This window comes from Ambystoma mexicanum, chromosome 12 (genome assembly GCF_040938575.1).
Source record: "Ambystoma mexicanum isolate Mex_15411 chromosome 12, UKY_AmexF1_1, whole genome shotgun sequence".
Lineage (NCBI taxonomy): Eukaryota > Metazoa > Chordata > Amphibia > Caudata > Ambystomatidae > Ambystoma > Ambystoma mexicanum.
The window spans coordinates 963,947,168-963,965,392 of record NC_090936.1 but is presented as its reverse complement, the minus strand read 5'-3'; the positions used below and the strand labels follow the sequence as shown (position 1 = coordinate 963,965,392).

Below are 18,225 nucleotides of genomic sequence, written 5' to 3'. Positions count from 1 at the left end.
CTCGGAGGTCGGGGTCTCCAACAAGGTCCTTCTCTGGTTTCAGAGAGTTCCAGGACCGATGTGTGTGCTGGGCAGATGCTCCTACTGTCAGCCCCCGCCGCAAGCATCTAAGGCAAGGTGGCTGGTTTTTCTCTGTCACCAGCCTTCCCTTCAGCTACGGGTGATCTCCTCCCCGGCGATAAACCATCCGTTGGGAGGATGAATATCGGCTCATCTGGAGGCGTGGCAGACCATCACAGAAGACCGATAGGTTTTGTCTGTTGTCCGGACAGGCTTCAGCTTGGTAGACCTTCAGGACACCTACATGCATATGCTAATCTGGAGCCGGCATCGGAAATATCTGTGGTTCTCAGTGGGAACAGAACACTTCCAGTATCGAGTGCTACCGTTTGGTCTCTGCTAGGCGCTGCATGCCTTTACGAAGATTATGGCGTCCATCGCAGCATTCTTCTGACTGCAGGTAGTGAGTGTATATCCATACTTGGACGATTGTCTCCTGCCCAGTCCTTGCCCACAGGCTGCAAAGGCCAATCTTCAGTCACTCCTCCAGCTCCTGTTCCATCTTGGGCTGTTGGTGAACTGGCGGAAATCTTCGACGGCTGTTGCTCAAAACTTGATCTTTCTAGGTTTCCGTTGACATACACTCAGTACCAGAGTGTTCCTGACAGAGGACAGGATTGCAGACCTTTCAACCACGTCTCAGCTCATCCTGCAGTCCTCCCACATGTCGTCCTGGTGGTTCCAGAGACTCCTGGGCCTTATGGGCCTCTTGCGTGTTAGCTCTACCTCTTGCACGACTGAAAGTGAGGCACACTCGGCTTGCTCTTCGGAGCTGCTGGTCTCATGCTTCCAATCTGGACTCCAAGATAGTTCCAATTCCAACCTCCATCATGGCAGATCTTAAATGGTGGTCGTCCGCCAGCAACATTTCAGTGGGGACCTCCTTCAGGAGCCCCGCCCACAAGTGACGGTTACGATTTGCAGATGCCCCAGGACAGACGGCCCATATCAATTACCTAGAGCTCCTGACATTTTATCTGACACTCAAGGCTTTTCAACCCTCTATGACCAACAGTGAGGTTCGAATTTGCACTGACAATTCTGTAGCGATGTTCTACATCGACAAGCAGGGAGGCATCTGGTCTCCTGCTCTGGTGGATCTAGCTATCCCAATTTGGAATTGGGCTATCCAACACATTGTCTGGCTTCAGGCAGTGCACATTCCGGGTTACATCAATGTGGCTGCAGACTCCCTCAGCTGCCAATTGGTGGCGAGTTATGAGTGGGAGATGAACACCAGTGTTCTCACCAAGATCTTCCAGCAATGGAGTCCTCCAACAGTGGACTTCTTTGCAACCTCAACAAACAGGAAACGTTCTCTTTATGCTTGCAGGGACGGTCTCGGTGTGTCTTCCCTGGGGGACGCTCTCTCAAGATCTCTTGGGACAAAATGAAACCTTGCGCCTTCCCTCCTTTGCCGCTGATTCATCGGTCGCTCTGGAAACTCAGGAGTGCTTCCAGCTGCACTTTCCTCTTCATAGCTCCTTTGTGGCCAGCCAGGTTCTGGTTTTCGGAACTGCAGCAACTGTCGCTGTGCTCCCCGATCAGGTTGCTGCAGATTCCCGCCCTTCTTCACCAGAGCAATCACCAGTTGTGGCACCCCTCTCCACAATCCTTCAGCTTGGCCGCCTGGTACCGGAGTTCTGATCATTAGCGAAGTTCAACCTCTCTGAGGATAACATGCGCATAATTCAAGTGGCACGTAAGCCTTCTACGAGGGGTCGGTACAGGAGCAAATGGCTCCAATGCCATTAGTGTCTAGCTAAACAGCTTGATCAGAGACCGGCTTCTGTTGACTGTGTCTTGTCTTTTTTGTATCAAACCTTGCAGCCTCTGGCTTCCATGTCTTATCATGCAGGATATACCTATATCGCCATTGCGGCTTATCTGTCCACAGACAGTTACGATATGATATGGCATTTATAACGCACCTATACAGAAGTGTTTCAAGGCGCGGCGAGGCAAGGGAGGGGAACAAAGGGAGTACGGACAACGATCCTACTAGGCCTGGTGTCATTCAGATCGCGCAAGTGCATGGGTGGGGGCAGGGACAGTACAGTACATGAGAAAAGTTGATACCCATGCACTTGCCACATGCTGGCCGTTTATTGTTAAGTGCGGGCGTCCGGTGTCAAGGGCTGGTAGGGGGACTGTAGTGATACAGATACAGTCCCCAAGTGCGGGGGTTGCCAGGTGAGCAGTGCTTGTGTGTGATGCTGGAGGGGGATGGGCGTGGCCCCAAAATCAGAGGGTGTCCAGGTAGCCAGTGCAGTTCCGGTTACAATCAGGAGGTCAGCAGAGGAGAGGAGGAGAAAAAGCTGAAGCAAAGAGAAAGGTTTTGAGGTGCTTCCAGAGATGGTTCTCCTCAAGTTTGAGAGGCAGGGAGGTTGAGCTTTTTCACTGGCAAACCCAGTCATCAAGAGACATTTTGCAGGCCGTCATCTTTTTCCACCGGTTCGGACCCCTCATCCCAAATGGGATCTGAATGTGGTCCTCACTGCCTTGTGTCATAAGCCTTTTGAACCTATGGCCAATACCGACCTCAAGTACCTTTCTTGGAATGTGGCCTTTTTGATTGCGGTAACATCTGCAAGATGAATAAGTGAGCCTCAAGCGCTCTGTGTCAAACATCCGTTTCTAACTTTCCACAAGGATAAGGTTGTGCTTCGCACTCACCCTTCTTTCCTTCCCAAAGTTGTTTCTGAATGCCACATAAACCAGTCAATATCTCTACCGGTTTTCTTTCCGAACCCTTTCTCTGATGCCGGGAGGGTTTTACACAACATAGACGTCACATGAGCGCTGAAGTTTTACCTCGACAGAACAAGTGAACTTAGAAGCTCTTCACAGCTCTTTGTTACGTTTGGTGAAAGCGTCCATCTCTCGTTGGATATCTTCATGCCTCCAGCAGCGAAAGGGCATTCATGCACATTTGGTACGTGGCAAAGTGGCTGCTGTTGCCTTCCAAAAATACGTCCCTTTGGTAATCCATTGCCAAGGCTGCTACGTGGGCTTCCCCTTTGGCTTTTTGCAGACATTATTGTCTTGACCTATGCTCCTGGGCTGATGCCCTATTTAGCTAGGAAGTTATTATGACTTTGTTCCAATAAGGGACATTTCCATCCACCCATTCTTCTGTAGTGTGGGCTTGCATTGCATTATGCAATGCAAGCCATGGAATGTTAGATGGGTTGGAACCCTGTGTTCTCTCAAAGTTCCAGGAACTACAGTTGGGGATTCATGATGGGAGATGGTACCAGAAGGATGCATATACATTAGCTCTCCCCATTACTTCTGGCCTATACCATGTAACCACAATAAAGTACTTAACTTTTGTACTTTCTGGCTCCTGTGTTTACACTGCAGCCTGATGACTGCTTTCCCTGAACTTGGATACTACATCTTCCTTGGTCAGTGCTTGGGAATCCTCCACAAGTATGGAGGAAATGGGATGGGATGTAGGAACATGACAAAGTTACTCACTGTATTGACTACCTTACTTCTAGTCCATAGTCCCCTTTCCTCCATACGCCCGCAGTCCCCTCTAATTAATAAGTATCCTCTATTGTTGCTAAATGGTCCTGGACCTGGCGGTAGAAAAGGACTGAAGGGCGATGCGCGTCGCAGAGCTCAGGAAGGCGGGGCTGCGGTCACGTGCGGTGGCCTTGCATAAAAATAAAAGCAGGACAAAAAAGTTTTGATGCTTTAAAAATTCTACGGTCCCGTCCCGATGGAAGTAATGTCCCACAAGTATGGAATAAGGGTACTATGGACTAGGTGTAAAGTAGTCGCTACGGTGAGTAACTTTGTCATTATGGACCTCCAAAAGAAGGCATCATGTATCCGAGGCAAGGAGGAGCCTGCACTGGTTTCCGATAGAAGCCAGAATTGATTTTAGTCTTCTTTTAATAACAGATAAGTGCCTGATCGTCCACAGTGTACCTGAGTGAAGTGCTGGAAACAAAATTGAGTGTATGTAATCTCAGACCCAATAACACTAATCAACTGAGAGTTCTGGCCCAGAGGCTGGCTCACGTGAAGAAAGGTGCATTCTTTGGTAGCAGCTCCCACTACTTGGAATGCTGTTCCGACGGACATTCGGGAAGTAAGATTAACTGCCCTGTTCAGGAAAAGATTAAAGATCTTTCTGTTAAGATTGCTACCTTGTGAATGATAACTGTATTGCTCTATGACCAATATGTCTATTGGATGGTTATCTGTATCGTCTTTGAACGTGTTGCTGTGCTCTTTCCTTCTCTGTCTGTCCGTTTTTGTTTTGCGCCCTTAAGCCACCGGGTCAGTGGTGCACGGTACAAATGTAATCAAGTAATGTAAATTAAAAGCTCCATTTAGGAGCTCTGGCTACTAGCCGTGACCATAAGCTTTACCACTAACATCTTGTGGTTGTATCGGTCCTGCTGAATGGGCAAAGAAGGAGGGCAAAGGCCCTAAGTCTTCAAGCACCAGCCCTGTCGAGGTTCCCTCATTGAGGGCTAATTCTTCTGCAGAAACCAAAAGGGCTGAAAAGCGCCACAGGTCTGCTAGTACCGGTTCTGCCGAGGTTCCTAGTCAGAGGGCTAAAACGGGCTACTATCCCTGTAGTGACATTGGCCTCACTAAAACCTGTGACGCAGGTCACTTCAGGCAGTGACAAAAAGGCAGTTCAATCCACGCGGTCTAAAGCGGCCATTTTGATGAGCTCTTCTACACCAACGTCCTCCAAGGCTGGTACAGAGGGGCCTACCTTTGGGGTCAGTGCCAGAGTTTTCCTAACGGAGGACAGAATTGCAGATTTATAAGCCATGTGCTTTCTTTTCCCCAAACTTCTCCCACATGGTGGTTCCAGAGACTCCTTGGTCTGATGACTTCATTTGTTCTAGCCCTACCTCTTGCAAGACTGAAGATGAGGTCACGCAGCTCGAGTTGCGGAGCTGCTGGTCCCAAGTTTTGGACCCAGACTCCGAAATTATTCCAATACCATCCTCCATGACGTGGATCTTCAATGGTGGTCCACTTCCAGCATCCTTTCAGTGGGAACCTCCTTCCAGGATCCCTTACCACAGATTATGGTTCCAACAGACTCCTCCCTCCCACGGTGGGTAGCGACGTTGGGTCACCTGGAGGTGTACGATCTGTGGACGCCTCAGAACAGAACTCGTATACACTACCTAGAACTCATGCCAGTTTTTCTGGCACTGAAAGCTTTCCAGCGTTCTATCATCAACAGAGTGGTGCGAATTCGCACAGACAATTCTGTAGCTTTGTTCTACGTCTATCAGGAGGCACCAGGGCCCCTCCTCTGGTGGATCTAGCTATCCAGATTTGGAATTGGGCAGTCCAACACATTGTCTGGGGCTGTTTCAACTAGGGTTATTCCCGAGGTTTCCCAGTCTGGACCTAAATGTAACGAGCCTAGTCTCCAGTTTTCCTGTAAAGTGACTGAAAGTACCAGGGCTAATCCTGAGGATCCCCAAACGGGGGCTATAATGCAAACCAGCAGGATCGTAGTGCCCCTTTTAGGGGCTGTGGCTTGCGGATGTGACCCTGAGCTTTGCCACAAACAATCTTGTGGTTGTACCGGTCCTACTGAGGGGGCAAAGAAGAAGGGTAAGGGCCCTAAGTCTTCAAGCACCAGCCCTGTCAAGGTTCTCTCACTGAGGGCGAATTCTTCTGCAGAAACCAAAGGGGTTGAAAAGCGACCCAGGTCTGCTAGTACCAGCACGGCCGAGGTTCCCTGTCAGAGGGCTAAAATTGATTACAAAGCCCCCTAAAATCCTTCAGGTGACAACACCTGTTCCTGACCTTTAACAAGGATAAGGTTGTGCTTCGCACTCATCCTTCTTTCCTTCCAAAAAGTGTCTCCGAGTTCCACATAAATCAGTTCATATCCCTACCGGTTTTCTTTCCGAATCCGGTTTCGGATGCAGAAAGAATTCTACATTACCTGGATGTTGGAAGAGCTCTAAAGTTTTACCTTGACAGAACAAGCGAACATGGAAGCTCCTTGCAACTGTTGCCTTTGGGGACCCAAAGGGGAAACCGGCTTCAAAAGCGTCTATCTCACGCTGGACCGCTTCATGCTTCTCAGAGGCTTCTACAATTCAAGGCCTTAAGCCCCCAAGGGGCGTTTATGCACATTTGGTCCGTGGCAAAGCGTCTGCTTTTGCCTTCCACAAATATGTTATTTGGGTGTCCATAGCCAAGGATGCTACGTGGGCTACTCCCTCGGCTTTCTGCAGACACTATTGTCCTGAACTGAGCTCCCAGGCTGATGCCCAGCTCGGCCAGACAGTTCTTAAGAACCAGCTGCAGTAAGGGAAATTTCCCTCCTCCTGTTCCTTTGGTCAGTGCTTGGGAATCTCCCCAAAGTATTGCGGAAACGGGACAGGACTTAGGAGTATAACAAAATTACTCACCTAGTGACTTCCCTCAAAGTTGCTCCTAGTAACTTTGTTAATGCATTACCAAGAACACAGGAGAGTGGAAATCATAATTGGCATAAAGTCACATAAAACGAAGGGAAGATTAACCCTCAAGGTAAGATGTACAACTAAAGACACAAGGATGAGAAATTATTCCAAGGACAATTGTCATAAAGCTGGCCTTACAGAGAGTACATAATCCACAAGTATATGGGGAGAGCTAACCACTCCTTTGCCTCCGTAGCCTTCCCTTCACCTCTGAAGCACTCTTGTGCACCCTCTTCTCAAGAAACCCACAGCCGAACCCTCCTGCCCGGCTGTCACGCCCCCACCTTCATCCACGCGTTCCATGGACACATCTCATAATTCAGCCCCCACTATCACCACCAAAATACATGCCAGGACACACACTCCCCTGCAGGCCTACCGGCAAGGAATGGGACAAGGTCAGCGACGCCGGTTCTTGTCATCTCAGCGTTGGTTTCCATTCCGGCGTTGGCAGTTGCCATGGAGACGCGCCACGGGCATTCTACGACGTCTCCGTTGCCGGCACCTGAGAGCTCCTCCTTCAGCACGTTCAATCACGTGACGGATGATGAGAGTCACGTGATCATTAGTCAGCGTTCAAAAGGGACGCGCTGACTGCCCTCCAGCGCTTCACAGTTGATCCTGTTGGGTGCATTACGGATTACGGATTACAGACTACTACCACTGACCTCGGATTGATCTTGGACTCTGATTTGGCTTCTTCCTTCACGGTACCTTTGTTTGGAACTATTTTCTCCTGGATTCGACCACATTTCCGTCCCTGGATTGCTATTTGGATTGCACTTTTGTTATGAACTTTGTTCTTGGATTACGCACTTTGGATTACGCACTTTTCAACTGATTGACTTACGTTTTCTGGCTTCTACGTAAGGTGGTGATTTCATTCCTACTAAGTGCTTTACCAAACTGTCATCTGGTCGTCACCCTTGCCGGCTGCCTCCGACAAACATCCTTACACCATTATTAAGTCCCAACCAACTCCTAAGGGTAAGCCCTATTGTAAACTTATTACATATTCATATACAAGTCTGGGGTTCTGTGTTTATGACCTAACTTTGTGTTTGCCTTACAGTGGTCATAGGGGGCATCTTCCGGCATTCCTGGTTCCGGCTGATGAAAATCCACCACCTGTGGCCTCAAGGACCGCTCGGGCAGTAATTTCTTGTTTGCTCGAGTGGTACCTGCGGACGGAGGTTTCATCGGCTACACGACCATCAAGTCTTGACACCGGCTAACTATCGCCCGATCTCTATCACTCCTTTCCTGGGTAAACTCTTGGAAAAGCTGGCCATCTCCCAGTTTAATCTTCACACTGATTCTGTTGGTTGTCTCCATGACCATCAGTCTGGCTTCAGAGCAGCCAGAAGCACAGAAACTGCTCTCCTGAACATCGTGAAGACCTGCATTCCAGCCTTGATTCTAATATCCCATCTGTCCTCCTCTTACTCGATCTCTCCTCTGCCTTTGACACAGTCAACCATGTCATCCTGCTCAACCGCCTCTGTGATAAACTGGGTATCACTGATCAGGCTCTGGCCTGGTTGACCTCTTTCCAATGAATAAGTAATCCGTGGCTTCTGCCCCTCCCCCTCACCAATACCGCGAAAGAGAGAGACGTTACTTCCTGAGACAGCCTTTCCTCCCTTATCCCCCATTAGTACAGCGGGGATTGGAGGCAATGTGAGCTGGAGATGACAAAAGCATTCAAACTAACGTAACAGTATACAGCGCATGCATTGGGCACGAAGCAAACATGTACTCCACATGCGGTACATGTACAATAGGTAATATATGCATTTATACATGAAGAATACTAACATAACATCCATAAGACATGAAGAACATTAACATGACCAATGTATAAGGTAAATGCAACATGAACAACACTCAAATATAGCTCGCTAACATGGAAACGAGAGTGTAACTGGGCAGCCATCTTCTTAAAGTTGGAAGTCACTGCATGTCTCCGAATTAACAGCCTCAGGGCTTCCTCGAAAAGCTCAAAAGGCTGAATCCGCAAAAAACACATATCTGTGCAGTGCTCAGAAATTATCTAGCATCAGTTACCAAGGTTGGAGGAAATAAGGGAGGATGGGGACAGCGGGACGAAGGCACGAGATAATGGTTCCTAAGACGTAAGTAGCATGCTCCTAGATTAATTAAGGTTTCAGAAGAGCACAACCCGTCTTTGTTAGCCAGGTGCAGTAAAACAACCCTAAAAGACTCCATGAAGAATAACTCGATTGTCCCTGGTGGCAAGAAAAAGCACAACACGCACATTAATATTAGCTAAAACCTCAGTAAACGGGTCATTCGATTTCGTACACAGTCTCTTAGCATGTGACTCATACACAGAGAACACTGGCCATTAATTGAAAGCAAACCTCGATGGGACACCTGCTGTACTTCCTAAGCTCTACTGCACAGATTTCTCAGTTCCACCTGGCTCCTAGCCGGGACCTAACCCTTACAGCTTTCTTACTCTCATCAAGCAACCAGGTTAACTGAGCCTGAAGTTCACTCAGCGGCCCTCACTTTCATTTTTAACCTTAGTACTAATTAGCGTGTAGCTCATAGCCTCCACTACAATCTATACCAGCTACACACCCTGCCTGCTAGCGGACAAACTGTAGACTCGGGGCAAGACTACCGTGCCTTTACGAGACACCTACTAGTAAGCTTGCAGCAACTAACCAGAAACAGTCTGTAAACACCTTTTTATTACTAAATCCCTACCTAACCGTGATACTGAGAGCTCGCACAGTATACTGATTGCAAAGCCTCGCCAGCCCTATATAACTAAATATAACACCTCTCCTTCTAAACACCTCCATACCAGCCCACAAGACCTAAAAAACCTAACTACTTTCTCCAGCGCTTGATCAACGCCAGGTCTGTAGTGGCTCATGCCTCTGAAATAGCAGATAACATCTCCATTGAAAACGTGGACATCCTAGCCATCACAGAGTCATGGCTACATGACGCTGCAGGCCCAGCCCTCATGCTAGCAGTACCTGAAAATTATCAGATAATCAGAGCAGATGGACCTAATACCAAAGGAGGTGGTTTAGCTTTATAGCACAATCTGACCTCCCCATTAGACTTGTACCTTCGCCTTCCATCAAATCCTGCGAATTGCTTGTTGCCAAACTCCCAATATCTAAATGCCGTACCCTAACTATTTATCTACTCGGCACCTTTGAAGAAGATACATCTAGTATCCTAGCCAACAGCACTAAAGTCCTCACATTGTTACTTCTGGGTGACTTCAATCTTGGTTTCAATGTCCCGGCAGACAAAAATGCCCAGGCAGTAGCTAATATCTTGCGAGAACAAGGACTAACACAGAGTATCCTCTCCCACCCATGAGAAAGGTAGGACTTTAGATTGGGTAGCGGACCAAAAGTGCGAAACCTCCATCAATAAGGTTACCCCACAACACTGGATTGATCACCACCTGATCTCCTTTACATTAGCCACTCCTAACCAATGACCTAAAAACGCCATGGCATCTCCTTTGCCTACTAGAAGCAAAAAGGATATAACCCTGGAAAGTCTACTGCCACACATCCTTCCCTCACTTAATGCAATCCCAAACACTTCCGACCCCAACTTCATGGTTGAAGTATATATTAACACCATGTCTAAAGCGTTAGACACCATTGCACCTCTCAAACTGCTCAAAAGCAAACAGCATGCACACCTTAATGCTTGCTTCTCGCCTCACCTCAAAAACCTAAGACTCCAAAAAAAGAAATTAGAATCCATATGGCAACGGTCCCCTACTGAAGAAAACAAATTGATTCTTACCAACTTCGCCACCAACTACAAAAAGGAAATAATCCATTCAAAGAAAGAGCTTTAAAATGAAAGAATCTCCAAAGCAAGCTCAAATACGAAAGAATTATTTGTGATACTACGCAAAATGGAATCCCCAATTCCGCCCATAGACAATATCCCTAAGGATAAGCTATGGTGCACCAACATACAGAATGCCTTAGCCAACAAAACAACCTCATTACAAAACAAAATAGCAAACAAAAAAGCCACCCTAAACAACCTTGAGCCACAATCGGCTATCCCGCTAGAAACCAACAGAACATTAGAATCATTTAAATTCACCAAAATATCCATCCTGGAAACTGAAAAAAATCATCTCCTCTCTAAAATCGTCCAATTGCCAAGATGACAATTGTCCGGCACAAATAATCAAAGAGGCAGAGAGCGACCCTGCCCCATTAATCTCTAAATTTATCAATGCCTCCTTTGCAACTAATACTGTCCCCATTAATCTAAAAGAATCTTGGATCTTACCATTACTAAAAAAACAGACCCTAGATCCTGCCATCCAAGCGAACTACAGGCCAATTACCACAGTGCCTTTTCGTCTTAAAATAATTGACAAAGTTGCATATCTGCAAATACAGTCCTAGCTTGAGGCTAACCACCTCCTATGCTCCCGCCATTCCGGTTTCAGGCCACAACACGGCACGGAAACTGCGTTAATCAACCTAAAAACCCAAATCGATGAGCTCAAGGACAAGGGGAAAACCGCCTTGTTACTCCTCCTTGACCTGTCGGCCGCCTTCGATTTGTTGGACCACAAAGTGTTATGCAGACATCTGGCATCGGCTGCCCACTTCTCTGAAGATGCTATTGCCTGGGTCCAATCGTTCTTAAATAACATAACGATGAGAGTTTTCTCCCCATCAGCTTCTACAGATCCCATCTTGACTACACGCGGCGTGCCACAAGGATCTTGTGTCTCGCCGACCATGTACAATATATTTACCAAGCCTCTGTTCGACAAATTGGACAGGCTAGGTGTCTCCTAGACTAACTACGCAGATGACCCCCAGATCCTCATCCCCCTTTCAGGCAATTATGGCGATGACTTAACCTTGGTAAATAGAATCTACCTCCTCATTCAGGCATGGATGGCGAGCCATGGCCTATCGCTGAATGACGACAAAACAGAGATCCTGATCCTGGGCTCGACTGCTAACCTAAAATAACTGAACAACAACTACTCTGCATTCAATATAGATGGAAACACATTCAAGGTCATGAAAGAAGTAAAAACTCTTGGCTTCTACCTTGACTCTGCGTTAACCTTTGGAAAAACAAGTAAACTCCTTGGCGTCCTCTTGTGCCTACACATGCAAACTAATCAGGGCATGTAGGCCTTTTTTATCGAAAGGTAGCTGTATCATTCTCGCCAACACATTAGTATTGTCAAAACTAGATTATTGCAACGTCCTCTACATGGGTGCTAACAAGTATATCTTAGATAAACTCCAAATCTTGTAAAACAATGTGTTAATAACAGCCTTGAATATTCCCAATAGAGAGCACGTGTCACAATTCAGAAGAGAAAACCGCTGGCTGAATCTAAAAGATAGAATCGTGCTCAAAACAGTGAAACTGACCTTCACGTGCCTAAACAAGACAGCACCCCCTTACCTAACAGAGAGAATTTTAATAAAAACCTCTACCCACCCTTCTAGAACGAGTGCCTTCTGCCTCAACATTCCCAGATTCAAATTTAAAAAATCTGGAGGAATCAGCTTCCCAGTGAAAGCTGACCAAACTTGGAATGCACTTCCTATCGATCTCATAGTTGACCAATCCCTCTCCAGCTTCAGAAGTAAAACCTTGAACTGGCTGCGCTCTAATGACTTCTGATTGGTCCCTCAGCACCTAGCCCAGCTACTATCCCTAACTATATTGCCAGCCCCAATCCAAAGTATCGAAGTCTGTGTATCCTTACTATATCCTGTACCTTTTCACTGATTCCCTGTACTTATATGTATCCCTACATTTGCCTTCAACTAAGCCTTAACTGACTTTAGATTGTACTTATATGTGACATGTATCTGCCTATAACTAAGCTGTAAATCTACTCCTTGCATTCGTTGCGCCCAGTTACTTCTGGGTTCGGTGCGCCCTACAAATAAAATAAACAAACCCAAACGTACACCTAGACACAAATCGCCACGCATAGATTGTCCGGTCTCATCGCCTGAGAATGAGGAATGGTAACCTTTAATTGAAAGAAGAATAGTCCATGAGCCTCTCTCCCCCCACTCTGTCTGGCTCATATGTTGACGAACTGTTAAGTGTCCAAGGTTGGTTAGTAAAGAGCCAACTTATCAAAATCCTTGGTGTCACACCGCCCATGAAATAGTATGCCGACCAACCACTTGTCGTAGAGATGATGTAGTTTAACTGTTATCAATATAGGGGTGGTTCCAGGTGGAGCTATCCGATACTTGTATCCCAATTAAATATGTAATCCCTATGGAATTTATATGTAGCCAAACCCACTAACCTATCCCCACATGGTTTGTGAACTGATATTATGTTGTGCCGTAATTGATTACATGTTTTTAATACTTAAGTAATTGCTTTTTGATTAACATGTTGAGAGCAGTGCGATTTCAATACTTGTATGCTGTCCCAGCTATATCTTGATGTGAATAAAGCTGGATTTTGTCATGCACTTAGTCATTGAGTCTTGGTTGGACTGAGTTCGATACTTCTGGGCCTATCTGGGATTTTAGGGCATCCTCAACACTATATATTTCTGAAGTACAAATAGCGTACTGGGCTGTGCCTGAGACTGTTTGGGGAGGATCAAGAAGCTTGTAATATCTAAATTCCAGACAACGTATTTGGGGATATGGCCAAGAAGCATGTGGGCCACTTTAACCTTGCAACTTGGGAAGGGAAAGCAGTTGGCATTCCAGAGGGCAACTAGCACCGCTCATAGATGGAGGAACCCAGAGACACTTTTGATTATCCTGTATCTACACCTTCTACTTAGGCTTGTCAGACACAGTAACACCCTTTTCATTTAAAGAGAAAAGCTTTGTACCTATAGACATTTTCCATAACCCACCCTGACAAGAATAACTACTTCTAAACCAAATCCCTTGTCATATCTTCTGTTGGTTTGCCACACTGGGAGCTGCTGCTATGTCAACATCCTTTGGAGTGCTCTGTGAGGGTAGGAGGTTGCTGCTTGTTATTATGCTGCTATTACAGAGCAGAAAAGACACATACTTGCTTCATTTAGCATTTTCTTTGTAGATTGTGTTCCGAGACACAAGATAAAGCTCCTCCTAAGTGTATGTTTAGAAAATAAAAATAAAAAGATTTAGTTGTGTGTGTGTTCTACTTGTTCTCTCATCATTTGAATGCAAATGACACTTAACCATGCCTGGGGGTTATCTGGCAGTTGCCCACTGTTGCTGAATATATGCCTCAAGATCATCCATGTGTAGTCCGATACGGGTAGCAAGAACATGTTTGGAGTTTGATCTACACAAGGAGCTCTTTAACACTTATATGTAGGTCTCCTGAATTGATCCTCTACAGCAAAAAGCAGTACCTGTTTTTAATCCTATGACTCTGCCTGTAATAACTTAATCCACATGTTTTGAATTCAATAGTCTTGAGTGTTTTTTAGGCGTACGTGAGGCAGACTTGTGAGGTTTTTAGTTTGCTGCACTTCCTTTCATGGAAGACCAAGCCATGTTTGCTTCCATCGTTCTATGGAATGCAGTTCCTTTCACTAGATTGTAATCAAAGTAATTATTTGAAAGTGTCCGATTTTACTCTGCACTGCTACATAGCAAATGTTTGTAGGTTGAACACAGAAATATTACCGTGCATCATGCACAAGTGACTGTGTTGCCGTTCTCTCGGAAGCTCATAACTAATTAGTAAACTTAAATATTCTCAAATGTTTCAAATAGGTTTAGCTCAGCACTCTTATAATGGATGATTTGCCTTTAGTGGCTCTGAAATGTAAAACGGAAAAGCAATTTTTCCTCAAAGTATGCAATAAGCGAAAGTCCACCTCACTGTATTGTGGGCACAGTAAGCCTTGTTCTTTAGAGAGCATTGTAAACTACCAATGTCTAAACACAATTCATTTTGTGTTTACATGTTTATTTAGGGTCTGCGTTTGGTAATCCGTAGCTTTTATTTTATGCTTTGTATAGTGATAAATGCTCAAGTCTAGCATCTGTTAAACATGCAGTAAAACTTTCTCATCCAATTGTATAACAAATGTCCTCTGTTCTCCAATTTAGGAATCTGTTGCACTGGATACAGCCCATTACCCTGAAGATCACAGGGAGGAATGTTTAGAAGAACATCAGGAAATGTTAATCGAGGAAATGGTGGGTACAATAAATTGATAAGCATGGTCAACATTTATTTCCATTATTATTTGGGAGTATTGTTATGTATGGCCTGGAAAGTAAACCATTTCCTGTATTCATATGAATTGTCCCGAGGTCATCAGTGGGCCTGCAGTATCAGGCATTATAGCACAAGTTAATCCATGCTCCGAAGGGCTTCTGAGATCAGCTGAACCCCAGACAATAAGGCCCCATCCCAAGATGGTGTTCGATAGGCTATGATAAGCCCAACTCCCTGCAGCACTACCATATACTGTGAGCTCCCTCAGCAAAGGACCACAACATTGACATGGACAGTGACTTGGCAGAGTGCAGCATCACAAGACCATCTGCGTCTCTTGGCTCCCTCATCCATACATACCCTTTGTGCTTCCTGAAACTTCTCTGACTTTACCTTCTTAACTGCAGTGCCCTATGTGCTGACAAGTGTCCTTGAGATCGTCCAAATTCCAATCTTCATGGCTCCCATACCAATATGGTGGGCGGGAGATTGTGTAATGCCAGATCCCATGGGAGACCTCCCACATATTTCCAGCTCCTCCACTATACAGCACAACATTGGGCATAATGCCGAACCCATTGCCATTTCATGCTCTATTTGCAGAATACCATCTGTTACTGGGTACCCTCCTACATCCGTGCCCTTTGTACCCCCTGAAATGTTCCAGAGGAGACTCATGGGCATGCAACATCCAGTGTTGTTGAATGAGTGTAATCCATGTTGAGAAGTGCCCAAGAGGATTCAGAGGCAGGAGGCTGGAGAGCCAGGAGTTGCCTGGGTGTGGGGTGAAGTAGGGTCTTGGGAAGAGGAAGGGGATTCGAGCATCAGGTGGCAGTTTGAGGAATATTGCAAGATAGTGGAGAAGGAAACCATTGGCTACAGGTTGGTGGCCATAGGATGGAGGAGGCAGGAGTGATTAATTTGGAGGCGATGGGAGGAGAACGTAAATAATAGGAGGTTGCTGGAAGAGAGGAGGAGAGAATTAGCAAGAGAAAGTTAGAGTAGAAGAGAAGTAGGTGAACATCAAGATTAGGTTGGAGAAAGACCTAGGTTAAAGAAGGAGAGGTGTTAAGAGGAACCCAGTAGGGGGGAGTTGATTGGAGACACAGGCCATCTCTCAGCCTACAAACGGTGAGCCCAGCGTGGTTAACGCAATGAGTCTTTGAAGAAGCGTGGAGGAAGTGCTGGTGAAGCCAGTGGCCAGGAAAGAGGAGGAAAAGAGGATCAATGGAGGCCTCCAAGGTCAAGCACGTGGTTGGTCGTCGAGGAGTGCATGCGAGCTGGTGGGCGGTAGAGCTAGAACCATGGAAGTCTACTCCTTTACTTACTTGCTTGTCTACTTAAAAAGTATGGTTAACTAGAACATGTGTTCCAACCCTTACAAGGCCCGATTCTGCTTCATTAGACTCCTTAACTTAAACCAACCTCCCTCTAGCATCCCACACCCCCTTTACCTACCAGAAGCTGCATGCTATTAAACAAAAATTGAAGAAGCCAAATCTGTACCATCACACCAACTCTTGGTTCCCTATTCTTTCCATCCAACAGTGTTGCCCTCAACCCCTCCCCTAACTGGGAAAATAAATGTAGAACACTCATTCATCTTCAGATAAATGTTACCAATTCAAGTATGCAGCTGGAACAAATCTCAAGACTGCCAGGAACAGTATTGAAAGAAATACTTTGAAAACGAATCGACACCCCCATAGTGGACATCTACTACAGTCTCAGTTCTGGGGAAACATTTCAGATGACCTCTTGTACAGACATAAGATCTGGACAAACATGGCGGACGAAGGTGGACGAACATGATATATTATACAATTATTAAGATAACTCTGATAACTGGTGGAATTAAAAGTGTTCTAAACAATAAGATGCACACCAAAGACAGAACTAACCTCAATACCTAATAAAGAACCATCGTGAAGCAAGGCAACCACAAATACCAGGTTTTTGATTATGATCCCTCGCCTAACTCAGGATATTTACAACAAGGATATCCCCAACACTTCACCAGAAGGGACAGACCTGTCTAGACCTAACCAAACAAATCTCAACCTCCCAACCTACAGAACATATAGAAAGTTAAAGAATGAACCCTCACAGCAGAAGAACCCATCCTACAAAGGACTCAAACCAACTCTGCCACAGCAAAGCCAGAGTCCACCTCGACCAATGGAAGACTATGGAGCAAAATGTGAACCTGGTCAGAACTAATACTGAAAGGTACTATCAAAACACATTTCCAAGAGAATACCACCACTCTGCTTGCACCCTTAAATAGTCAAAGCCTAAAAGCTTCCTGAACATAGACTATACATTTATTTATTTATTGAGCATTTCGCGAGATGAGCCATAAAAAGAAACCTGTCAACATGCACAAAAGACTAGAAGAATACAAACTAGATCTTCTATGCATAACCAAAAACAGGTACACTGATGGCGTTACTACTAGGACAACACCCTCCCATCCCTAGGCTGCAAAGTATTATTGGAAAATGGAAACTGAAAACCAGGCATAGGGAGTGGCCCTCCTAAATCCTACTTACTGTGAAGAATTCTACGGGTCCCTCACTGAAGCCCTGCCTACAGTTTCCTCCCAGGTGGCCTGGGAAAGGCAGACACTTCATGATCTGACCATGGGGGTGGTGTACTTCGGGAGGATCACCTGGGTGGAAACAGGGCCTAGGGTGTTGAGGAGATCCTGCGGGTTGAGACGCTGTATTTGTCCTCTGAAAGGAAGTGCCTTTCTGCATTGCCAAGAGAGGCCCTGGCATATTGTCATTATAATGTCCCTGATCTCCATTTAAGATCTGTAACTCGAGGTATACATTCTGTTAAAGCTGAGCAAGCCTGCTTAATAGAAAAATCTTTCAGAGTATCTCGGAATAAAGAACTTCCTTACCCCAAAGGTATAATGTAAAAGGTTCTAGAGAAAAAGCATTACATTCATGATCTTCTTCTATACCAAATAATTCTAACAGTCCATATTTTAATGAGTTTAAGAGAAATACATCTACCCTTAAAAATAACTTGGTGATTAAAATAGCTAGCTTTGTTGAAGGGGACTGTTAGGCAAGATTGTATGCAGTACCATTTGGGTGCACTACAACAACCCTGATCTCCTGGCAATTGGAACCCAACCTTTGGTATAAGCTTTTACTACACAGGTTGGTAGCGTGTTGAGCAGCCAGGCTTAACTCAAGAGAGATCGATGTGAGCTGTAGGGGAGTTACACAGAGATTCACAGTGACAAGTATTTCAAATAAACACTTACACACAAGGTTTCTTGAATAAACAATTATTAATTTATTTATCAGTCAGTCAGTTAGAATAAGCCTTCTTCAGAAGGGAGCAATATAAAAGCAACACACAAATACACTTCAAAACTACACACTCTTAGTTTGTAAATCAGTAAAGACTCTTTTGGATGGCCCACAGTCACAACCTACACCCTCAGGGGACTTAATTAGCTAGGGTG

General features: G+C 45.6%; 1 protein-coding gene across 4 annotated transcripts in view; it reads left to right on the top strand.

Moving 5' to 3' along the window:
• The window catches only part of LOC138514136 (zinc finger protein 420-like), a 1,401,466-nt gene that overhangs the window by 65,685 nt on the left and 1,317,556 nt on the right, over positions 1 to 18,225 (top strand). For all 4 annotated transcript variants that reach the window (XM_069629436.1, XM_069629435.1, XM_069629434.1 and 1 more), the window contains exon 3: positions 14,630 to 14,719. In XM_069629436.1, coding sequence (XP_069485537.1) covers positions 14,630 to 14,719 — 90 coding nt within the window. The remainder of the gene's footprint in view (positions 1 to 14,629; positions 14,720 to 18,225) is intronic.